At 36.6% G+C, this 11,993-nt stretch overlaps 1 protein-coding gene across 1 annotated transcript; it reads right to left on the reverse strand.

The window, feature by feature from the left end:
• Window positions 7,206-11,638, reverse strand: LOC109227151 (protein cornichon homolog 4-like). Its single transcript, XM_019392198.1, has 4 exons — window positions 11,349-11,638; window positions 10,426-10,607; window positions 7,725-7,847; window positions 7,206-7,642 (listed from the first exon to the last, which is right to left on the reverse strand). The coding sequence occupies exons 1-4, from the start codon at window positions 11,418-11,420 to the stop codon at window positions 7,600-7,602; spliced, it is 420 nt and encodes a 139-aa protein (XP_019247743.1). The 5' UTR covers window positions 11,421-11,638; the 3' UTR covers window positions 7,206-7,599.

An 11,993-nucleotide genomic window follows, 5' to 3' on the forward strand; every position in this document is an offset into this window, starting at 1 on the left:
ATAGTGATATCTTCGATGGTCTTGATCTTGTCGGGGTTGATTTCGATCCCTTGATTTGATACCATGAATCCGAGGAACTTGCCCGTACCGACCCTGAAGATACATTTTTCTTGTTAAGCTTCATGTTGTACTTCTTCAAGATTTTGAATGTTTCCTGCAAATGAGTTAAATTGTCATCTGCGCGCAGGGACTTAACCAACATATCGTCAATGTAAACTTCCATTGATTTACCTATCTGTCCTCCAACATAAATGAGGTTTTTTCCTGGTCCTCCGAGTTCATCTGAATTTGATTGTACCCGGAGTAGGCGTCGAGAAAGGTTAGGATCTCATGGCCAGCCGTGGCATCGATCATGCGATCGATGTTAGGTAGGGGAAAAGAGTCTTTAGGGAATGCCTTGTTCAAATCCTTATACTCTACGCACATTCTAAGTTTGTTTCCCTTTTTAGAGACTAAACCATGTTGGCTAACCATTCGGGGTATATTACCTCCCGAATAGACCCTATTTTAAGAAGTTTAGTTACCTCATCCTTTATGAATGCATGCTTCACCTCGGGCTGGGGCGTCCTTTTCTGCTTTATCGGTTTGAACCTAGGGTCGAGGCTTAGCCGGTGTGTTGTTATTTCCGGTGGGATCTCTGTCATGTCTAAATGGGACCAAGCAAAACAATCCATATTATCAATAAGAAATTGAATGAGTTTTTTCCTGAGTTTGGGGGTTAACCCCGTTCCCAGGTATACTTTTCTCTCGGGCATGTATTCGATCAGTATGACCTATTCCAGTTCCTTGACCGTTGACTTGGTTGCATCGGACTCTTCGGGAACAACGAAAGTTCGAGGAGTAAGGAGATCCTCTTCTTCTTCTTCGGTTACCTGTTGCTCCGACTCGGTCAAGGCTTGGGGCGGTGATTGCTATTTGGCCGTCTACTTATTTTTGGTGCTTGACTTTTTCGAGGTCGAAGGTGTTGGTACCGATATCACCTCCTCGACTGCAAACATTTGCTTTGCAGCATGTTGTTCTCTGTAGACCGTTTTCACGCCATCCACTGTTGGGAATTTCATCATCTGATGAAGGGTTGAAGGTACTGCCCTCATGTTGTGGATACATGGCCTCCCGATAAGTGCATTATATCTGATGTCGCCTTCGATGACATGGAATTTTGTATCTTGGATGGTCCCGGCCACATTCACTGGTAGGATTATCTCCCCCTTCGTTGTTTCGCTTGCCATGTTGAAGCCATTTAGGACTCGAGATGCAGGTACAATTTGGTCTTGTAGGTCGAGCTGCTCTACGACCCTCAATCTGATTATGTTTGATGAGCTACCTGGATCCACTAGAACACGTTTAACTTGAATTTTATTTAACAAAATAGAAATTACCAGGGCGTCATTGTGCGGCTGAGATATGCCTTCCGCTTCCTGGTTATTGAATGATAGGACGCCCTCGGGCACATAGCTCCGAGTTCATTTTTCTCTGGTGATCGACACCTTGGTGCGTTTGAATATAGGCCCTTGTAGAACATCGACACCGCCAATGATCATATGAATTACGTGTTGTTCTTCCTGCTCATTTTTTTTGTTTGCATCTCTTTCCCTGAAGTGGTTCTTAGCTCCATCACTGAGAAATTCTCGAAGATGACCCTCATTGAACAACCGAGCTACCTCCTCCCTCAGCTGCCTGCAGTCTTCGGTCCTATGGCCATGTGTGCCATGATACTTACACATCAGGTTTGTATTCCTTTGAGAAGGATCGATTTTTATAGGCCTGGGCCACCTGGTGTCTTTGATTCTTCCAATAGCTGACACGATCCCCGATGCATCTACACTGAAATTATACTCCGACAATCGAGGTGCTTTCGCGGGGTCGGTATGTTTATCAAAACCATTCTTACTCATAACTCCCCGAGAGGTTTGACCTCGATCATTTCTTCAATCGTTCCGAGGAGCGTTACGCCCTGAACCGTTGTTTCTTTGATCGACATATGGCTGATACCGTTCCTTGTTTGATCTTGGTTCCCTATCCGTATCCCTCAGGGCCTTAATTGCCAATCTATTAGGATGAACTGAACCCGAGGGGGCTCCCAACTGGTCTCCCTCGATCTTGATCTTCGATTAGTAACGATTATGTACGTCTGACCAAGTTACAACCGGGTACTCGATCAGATTTTGCTTCAATTTTCGTGATGCGATCGAAATCCGCTCTTTCAAACCCTGCATAAAAGCTTGTACTGCCCAATCATCCGAGACCGGTGGTAATTCCATTCGCTCCATTTGAAACCGGGATACGAACTCCCTTAGCATCTCATCGTTCCTCTGTCTGGTAATTCCATTCGCTCCATTTGAAACCGGGATACGAACTCCCTTAGCATCTCATCGTTCCTCTGTCTTATCTTAAAAATGTCTGATTTCCTTGTCGCCTTTATGGCCCCAGCATGTGTTTTCACGAAGGCGTCTGCTAACATAGCAAACGAATCGATAGAGTTCGGGGGCAAGTTGTGATACCAAATCATGACTCCCTTTGACAAAGTTTTCCCAAATTTTTTCAACAATACTGATTCGATCTCATCGTCATTCAAGTCGTTTCCTTTAATCCCGCAAGTGTATGAGGTAATATGTTCATTAGGGTCGGTTATCCCGTTGTGTTTAGGTATATTGGGCATGCGAAACTTTTTAGGAATGGGCTTCGGAGCCTCACTCGGAGGGAATGGCTTTTGTATGAACTTTTTGGCATCCAAACCTTTCAAGACCGGAGGTGCCCCCGATATTTGATCAACACGGGAGTTATAAGTCTCAACTTTTTTGTCATTATCCTCAATCTTCTTCTCCCTAGACTCGATTCTCTTGGTGAGTTCCTCGAGAATCCTTATAATTGTGGGATCAGTTCCTGGGCCATTACCGTTTGATCTTTCCGGTATCGTCTCAGTACGTCGAGTGTTTTCTGGTTCGACTACACTTGGAGTTTTGTGCAGATTTTGAAGCTGAGCGATAGCAACCTGTTGAGCTTGTAGCATCTCGAATATTACTTGGAGGCTGACTCCCCCGTCTCATATACCCTGTGTTCCTTGGCCACCAAATCGGGCTTCCCTGCGTACACTCCCTCCGGGGTCTATGCCTAAATCTGCATCCAAAGCAATGTGCGAACTAACATCGACCGGTTCCCCATTTGGCACTTCCCCAGGGTTAATCGGTGGTACACCGACCCCTACATTATTGCTTTCCCCATGAAATCCAAGACCCTCATCACCGTGTACGGGTGCGTTTTGCGAGTTTGACAAGTTTTAACCTGAGAACAAAAGTTCTTGACAAGAACAAGTGTGAAAATAACGTGTGTTATCAGAATCAGTCCTGAAATAATCACTATTATCTTTAGCCCCACGGTGGGCGCTAAACTGTTTACCTCAAAAATATGAGTAATAATTAAACTTGATTTATGATTTTACAGATATGTGATTTAGTTCAATGCTAATTAATAACCAAGAAAACTAACGTATAAATGAAGAGAATAAGTAAAATCAAACCAGTGAACAAGCCAGTCTCGATCTCGAGCTAAGGTGGCCTCGAGGTAGGTCAAGAACAGTAAAGTAAGAACAATAAAGTTAAAGGACAATTCTGATGAACAATGAACGAGAAAGTAAGAGAATGTATTCTTTTGCCAATGATTGATGATCATTACAAATGATTGGGATCTCCTTTATATAATAGGGAACCCTAAATAAGGTACATTTCTATTTACAGTAAGGAATCTTATTAGGACAGCTGTCTAACCGCCTAGTACGGATTCGTACTAACTGGTACAAATCTATTCCTGAATTTACGCTAAGATCTTGGGGTCGTGGCGGGAATCTTGCTCTTCCTGTTACAAAACCACAACGGCACTATCTCGAGGCCGGTCACGTTCTGCCTCGACATTCATCGGTCACTTTGATCTTCAAACTTCGAATTCTGCCATCGGCCTCGAACCTAGTGTACTTCGGACTTACTCTTGAAGTGGTTGCTCGAGCCCACTAAATCGAGCATACTTGATTTTGACCGTATACAAAGATAACTCTTCCAAACCCCTAACCCCCGTAAGTTATCCTGGTGGCTTCGGCCCATCAATTCTTTTAAATTTATTCTTTAGCCTATATATATATATATATATATATATATATATATATATATATTATTATATTATATATTTTTTTTTTTTTTTTTTTTTTTTTTTTGTTAACCTACTACATAGTTGTAGTATGTTAGCACTGTATACATCTTTTGATTCTCTAAAATGCCCTTATTATTTCATGTCACCTCATTAAATGTAAGGACCTTTTGTCTTTCTACCAAAAGATATCCCAATTCCCCTTCTTCTCTACTATTCCTTTGATACGAACTCTTCAGATCCATGTAGGTTCAATCGTCGGCGAACAACAAGGATATAAGACTACTTTAAAAACTCGCTAGACATAAATTTTTAAATCCGTATTTTAAATACTATATCTAAGTGCACATTCTTTCCTGTTATTTTCTTACAGTTACTAATAATTTGGATTCCAAGATTTTTGAGATCTAAATTTGGATCTATAGAACTTTGTGTATGTAGTGTTTGGATTCGTGTATTTCCATTCCAAGTGTACTAATTTCAAGTTGTGGATAGAAAAGAATTTTACATTCGATCCTTTTTTTGTTTGTTTCACCTCGTACTGGGAGTGAAAGTTGCAATCTTTAGCATTTGGGTATTTGTTATTATTTGTTTAGAAATAAAAATAAGATGGATTAGGGAATATATTGTGAGATGATGAGGATGAGGATAAGGCTATGGTGCAACTGTACTAGGAGAAAAGCTTTAGATTGCTTAATATCCAATTCTGTTTCATACAATGTTCTTTAGTGGCAATAGAAATTGATGAGAATATGTGGATTGAGAGGCCTTTGATATGAATCGAGTGATAGTTGTAGAAAAAATGGTGGAATTTTGGTGAAAAGACAAAAGAGTCCCCACATTTAATGAGGTAGTAGGAAATAGTAAGGGTATTTTATAGAATCTGAAGATGTACACAATGCTAACCTACTACAATCATGTAGTAGGCATATATATATATATATATATATATATATATATATATATATATATGGTTTCTTTTCCTTTTTATTTTGGAGTTTTGACACAGGCGGTTTCTTTTCCTTTTTATTTTGGAGTTTTGACACAGTTACCCACAAAAACAAAACTATTTACCCTTGTCTACCCATTTATTTTCCTACCCATAAACTAATTATATTTTCTACCCATAGTAGGTTTTTGTGGGGAATTTTTTCTTTATTCTCCAATTCTTTTTTATTTCTATGCTTCTTTTCTTTTATTTTTTATTTTTTTTTCTTTTCTCCTTTTCTTTTTTCTCGTTTTCTTCTTATTTTTTTCTTTTTTCCTTTTCTAATTTCATTTAACTTCTTTTTTTTATATTCTTTTTCTCTTCATAATCTAATTTCATTTACTGTTTTCACTATTTTTTATTATTTTTTTTTATCCTATTACTAAAGAAAAATTAAATTGTGTACCAATTAAATGTAGCTAATACAACCAAATAAATATTAACTAACATATGATACCAATATAGAATATAACTATACCAACAGGGTATACAATTGTACGCAAAGAGTTAAAAAAATTTCAATTCAATTATTAAACTAAAATAATATCAGTTGTTAATAAAATATTTAAAAAATTCTAAAAGGATCTAATTTAAGAGTATACTGTTACGTTATATAGCATACTATAATTATTATATATATATCTTTTTTTATATATATTTTATATTGCATTTTCAATTTGCCCCCCACGCTGGGTAAAAGCTTAAATCAAATTAAAAGGGAAAAGGCAAGTGAATTTACGGGTAATAAGTATACTATTATAGTATATTGTATACTATTACAGCATATTGTTACAGTATCTTGCATATTATTACAGTATACCATAATAATATATTGCATACTATAATAGTATATTGTTGCAGTATAACTATATATTTCTATAGTATATTAGTATACTGTAGCGGTATACTATTTTGTAAACTATAATAGTGTACTGTTGTAGTATAGCTATATACTCCTACAGCATATTGTATACCGTAGCGGTATACTGTAGCTGTGTTCTTCTTCGATTTTCAACTGAAAATTTCGATCTCAATCACCTCAAATCAGCTCCAAATGCTATCAAATTTCAGTATGAACTTCCAGAAGGTACTATAAGCAATATTTAACAGCACCCACTTTGAATCAAACAAGAAATCTTCAAAAATAAAATTGAGCTTCAAGCCCAACGATGGTGGATAATGGAAAGATTCTCAAAGGATGATATTAGCATGGGACCAGAGACGTAAATGACCAGAGACTTCTGTAAATGTCATGCCCACAAATATTATTACTGCCACACAAAACTAAGGATATTCTTTTGGAGTTTGAATCTCTATTTCACCACTTGAGGTTCTCTTTCAAGATTCCTTGTTTGCGGGAACTATTTCATTAATGTTCGTACTCAACAACTAAAGCCCTTAATTTAATTGCATGCCAGAAAAAAATTATGAGGTTGCTGGACAAGATAATAGAGAAAAGAAGAAAATCCAAAGAAAAGTTTGATGATTTTCTAGCTCAGCTTTTGTTTGCAGGTTGCGGCTGGAAAATTAGCGGGTAATTAATTTGGGTCCCATGGGTAGGAATAATAAATAATTTGGGCATGGGCATTAAAGGGTAAATAATTTGAATTTAATGGGTATAAAGTGAGATTTTCTCTTTTATTTTTTTGGGATAAGAAGCATCCACAAGCCTTACTTATTACAAGTTTTAACACGCAAATTCTTGTAGAGAAAAGATAAAGGAAGAACGTTTTGTGCTAGTCCTGAAAAGATTACACTTCCATGTTGCTTCTTTTTTGCTGCTTCTATCAGAGAATACACCATTTCCTACAGTTTTTGCCAATTTTGGAAAACAAACAGATAGGCCATCTTGGTTTCAAATTGGTCACAACTAGAGTGAGTAACCATATTTATGTCTGGTTGATATTGAGAGAGAACAAAATAAAAGAAGCTATAATGGTAATCGGGTTTCCAGATTACAATGAACGGAAACTACGGAATCAATAAGCAAGAAATGTTGCCTAGAAGTCAGTAGTTCGTATAATCTGTTCACCATCACAAGAAAAAATATAACAGGGATAAAGGATTTCATTGTCACAGATAGGATAAAAATATTGCACCCTAATAATAGCACCCTCAATTAGCAGTTTCATATTAATGGAGCGCAAAAACAAAAGAACATCATAAGTCCATTGCAGCATAGTGGAACTCTTGAAGCCAAATTTTTGTTTGTTGAACAAAAGGTGCTATGCAACTCAAAATAACTTACACCCTGCAGTAGAACATTAGAACCTAAAAACCTGTAGTTGCTTGAGAATTGAATAGGGAGGGGGACGGGGAGAGCTTCTGATTTTGTATGAGACTACAATCTGCAACAAATCTGCTCCCTCTAAACCCTAAACTTGCAAGAATAACAAACTAGACAAGCAAGCCAAGATAAACGAGCAACTGCAGCTGTTCAGTAGGGTGCATATACTTTGCTCAAACTAGAGAACCTATAGAGACTCTTCATCATCTTCCAAGGCACTGTAGATCAGCCTGCAGAAAGAACACATGGACTCAGTCAAAAAGTGTATTATTTATAAGAACCTCAGTAACAAAGAGCTACTTAATTACTTACCAAAATAATGATATGAAGAGGAGAAGGACGATATAACCTAGTTTGAAAAGCCTCTGTTTCTTTTCCCAATCAAGCTGATTAAAAATCTCAGTCACATCAACAAGATGCTGCCTTCTCGTGTACCTAGAGCATGAAGCAACTATGAGAAATTTTGTTTGAGGAAACACATCAGCAAAATTGGAGAGGTTTGATATCTAATTAAATCTCAATCACTGAATCAAGCACTAACAAGTTCAATAAATACAAGGATATGCGGCATTTTGAATGCATTTGAAAAGAAGGTAACGGAAGGATGAAAAAGGACTGCTTCAGTTTCAACTAGGACACAATGCAGATCCTTTAACCACTTAGTACTGGTAATACAAATATTATTTAGCAAACAAGTACCAGCTTTCCAGTGAACTATCATTGTTTTACCAAACAACGATTCAAGCCAGCTAAGACTATCTTTCTGATCCACCCTAATAAAACTTCAGCATAGTCTTTCCTCTAGTTTCAACTTTCATATGGCTAGATGCCCCATGGACTTCCTTTCATCATTAAGTTGAAAACAATAACAAAAGATATACTGGCAATATTTTCAGTGAATTTACCATTTCTTTGGTCAATTTGTAAAAGGCTCAATGGAAACCTTTTTTTCCAGAGGGATAAATAAGGAAAAGAATTATTAAAAAAACCAGCCATGCACTGGAAAACTTACTGGTATTATCTCTGAATTAATCTATTAAGTAGGTGGCATCAGTAAAAACCCTCCATTTTCAGTAGACAACAAACAAACACACCTCAATGGCAAACAAACTTGGGTTGGCTATATGACTTCTCTATATCCATTTCCCCTATTTGGGTCCATATCATTTCAATACACAGTAATTTTCGAACAAGGTTTTCCAAACCACAAACCTGTTCCAGCATTGACAACAATTAACCAAACTAATAAGACTTCTGCTAATACCAGACCTAATGCAAGTGTATCAACAACGACTAAGCCTTAACCTAAAAGAGTTGATATCACCTATATAGATCCTTCGTTTCCATCATATTTTGTTCCTAGCTAAATTCGTATGAATTTCGAGCCATTGTAGGTCTTTCGAGTCACCCTCCCTCAATATGATTTTAGAACAACCTCATCCTTTTTACCACTTTCAATCATCATAATGCCACTCCAATGGAATGATGAATTTAGTGGTCTATGTAGAATATGGTCAAACCATTTCAAGTGACCTCATATTTTCACCTCTACGCATGCTGCTTGCGCCTCTATCGAATGTGATAAGTTCTAATCTAGTCAATCTTGTATGGCAGTACATCCATCTTAAAATTCACACTTTTGTGACACTCGTCTTGTGAATATGTTGGGCATTGTAGACAAATCATTCACTCTCATGTACAATTGCGAGTTTTCACAACTGTTCATATACTTGCCTTTTACGTTAATAGTTTTTTTCTATCACCTAGCATCCCATCCTCTATTTCAATCATCTTATTTTAATTTTATGTGTTACATCGTTATCAGTCATGCCCATTTTCTTGGAAGACCGAGTCTAGATGTCTGAAATTTGACATTTAGGCACCATAATCCCCTCTAATATCACAATTTTTAATCAGTAATTCCTCTAGTCTCACCTTAACCTTTTTTCTTATGGAGGCTAAACTTGCAGTGCAAGTATATTCTATCTTACTTTCACTTATCTTAACACTTTTCAGATTCAAACTTGGGTTGATTCCCTAGTTCGTTTCATAAATTAACACAATATCATCTTAAATTTCATAAACTTTCGCTTTACAAATTCAGCAATGTGAAACTGGACGAAAAGAAACAACCCATGCTAATATGAGCCTGCTCAAATCATGCAAATGCAATTCTGATAAAACTTGAAAAGTAACAAATTTGAGAAACACCCTAGATCTGCTGATAACCTTGAGACCAGAAAATAACTCCACACAACAAAAAATCCACATATGGCACCTATACAGAAATATTGTTGTAGAATTGTACGTACCGCCTCATCCATAAAGCATAAATAACTAGAGCAGGAACAGTTTTATTTATTTATTTAGGTTAGCAACATGCACGTAAAATATGTCTATTGGTGGTTGATAATGAGACTCTCGAGTTCAGGAACTCTGCCAGCTTCGATACCATATTGAATTGTGTGATGCGGCATCTAAAAGCTTAAGTTGCTGGAGAGAAGACAATTTTGTTTATATATTTAGGTTTGTGACAATTCCTAAACAATTAAGACAAGTAAATCGCCATAAGAATAGAAAAAAAGAAGTCTCTTCTGGACAAAATCCAATACTCCTCATGTGGTCTATAAACCAAGTTATGCTCTAGCAAAGAAACATATCGTCAGATTTCTATTTAACAGTTTATTTTACAAATAAAAATCCTAAGAAAACCATCAGTTTACGGAAAGAAATGCTGGGCGCTTAGTCTATGTAAAAGTACTTTATAAAGGGAATCAGAAATAAATGCTGCAGAGAATCACAACAGAGGAGCATAATGGAGGAACAAAACCTAATTCCCTCTCTACACATATTTCAGATCTTAAGAAGACTTAAAACAATATGCTATAACAACTATGCTGTCTCAGCACTGTCTACATGAATGCAGTAATCTGCAGATAAGCTAATCCGAATTTGTAAAAACTTAATTTCACTTGCAGATTAGCCATGAACCAACAAATGAGCGGAAACTTACAATCTGTAATTGTAGTACATATATGGAACACATAGAAGTGACATAAACCAATGCCCTGTTATCAGATAGAGCAAGCAGAGAACTCCTTGTGTGATGAACTCAGGTAAAACAACCCCATTTATACGAGTTGCTGAGTCGTATGGGTTGATATAATCAAACTCTAGATCTGATAAGCACATCAGCTGTAACACATTTCAAATGTCAGACTTCATCTTAGAAACAGAAAAAAAAACATATAAGTTCACTGAAGTTATCACCATGATATACTCAATAGAAGGTACAGTTTGTCGTGCCATACTCTATAATAGCTACCTAACAAGAATGTGGTGTTGCTAAAAGTTTTTACAGTTCACAGTTCACATCCAAATTAGTATACTTATACAGACGCACACACATATGTATAAAAGGACAAAACACTTTTCTCTTAAAACCCCAATATCTGATTTGGTATAATTTGAAGTATCCAAGTAGGCAACACCTTATGCATTTGACAAGCCCCTATATGCAACACCATCACGGCCAATGTACTTTACCAAGGAGATTTTATTGAACAAGACCAGAATCCTCATTGTCTGAATTCTACAAGAAGTTGTATCCAGCTTAATAACAGCTTACAACTGATTTGAAGCCAATGGTTCTACACATCACTTACCTCAGCAAATTCGAAAGCCTAAAAGAATTGTAATCAACATTTTCAAAAAGTATCATCTACAGTAGATTGAGAAATCACATCAACTAACAAAAAGCTACTACAATACGAATCAGACATTTGCATTATCAATTAATCAAACATTAAACGTAGCTAAAACTTACATTTAAATCTAGCATAAGCTAAAAAGAAACCCTAAGTGAGTAGTTCTCCTAAAAGCCATAGAATTCGGAGGTTAAAAAGAAAGTAAAAGAGTAGGAATTAGGAGATAGACCTGAAAAACAACCATGACAAGGAGAGAAATAAGAATGAAGAAGAAGAGGAGCCATGCCCAAACATCTGCCATACTAGTAGCTCTGCAAAATCAAAAGGAGGATTTGGTAATTAATTTGGGCCAGGTGCGTGATGCGCCCCCAGTGCTTTCTATTGGAGATTTGATTGTAAGTACTATAGAGGAAGCAACGAATCGGAGCAAAAGGCAAAGATTCCAGTTTTCAACCCGAGGAAACCGATCCACTTTGGAACCGGAGCAGATGGAGCCGGTGTTGGAAAAGAAAAAAAATCATTACACTACTTCTTTATTTTTTCAACTACTCCTATTAGATTACAAACTACTCTATTGATTTTTTAACCAAACACATTGTTTTTCTTTTGATTTTTTAAAAAAATTTTAAAAACTTTTCTTTAATGCGTTTCATTGGGAAAAAATTATTTATTTTTGAAACTAATACTTAAGAAATATTAGGTAGTTTCTTTTAAACAAAAAAGTTGCTCCTAAAGAACAGATAGAAATTGTAACTATTTTGATTTTGATTTGATTCTAAACGAAATGGAGAGTTTCACTAACAAATACCCTTTTTATTTGACATCAATTGAATCTCTGTACTCTTTCTTTTAAAGAGAAATTCTCTTTAGTTTA

The sequence above is a fragment of the Nicotiana attenuata genome, chromosome 6 (assembly GCF_001879085.1).
Source record: "Nicotiana attenuata strain UT chromosome 6, NIATTr2, whole genome shotgun sequence".
In the NCBI taxonomy this organism is placed as follows: Eukaryota; Viridiplantae; Streptophyta; class Magnoliopsida; order Solanales; family Solanaceae; genus Nicotiana; species Nicotiana attenuata.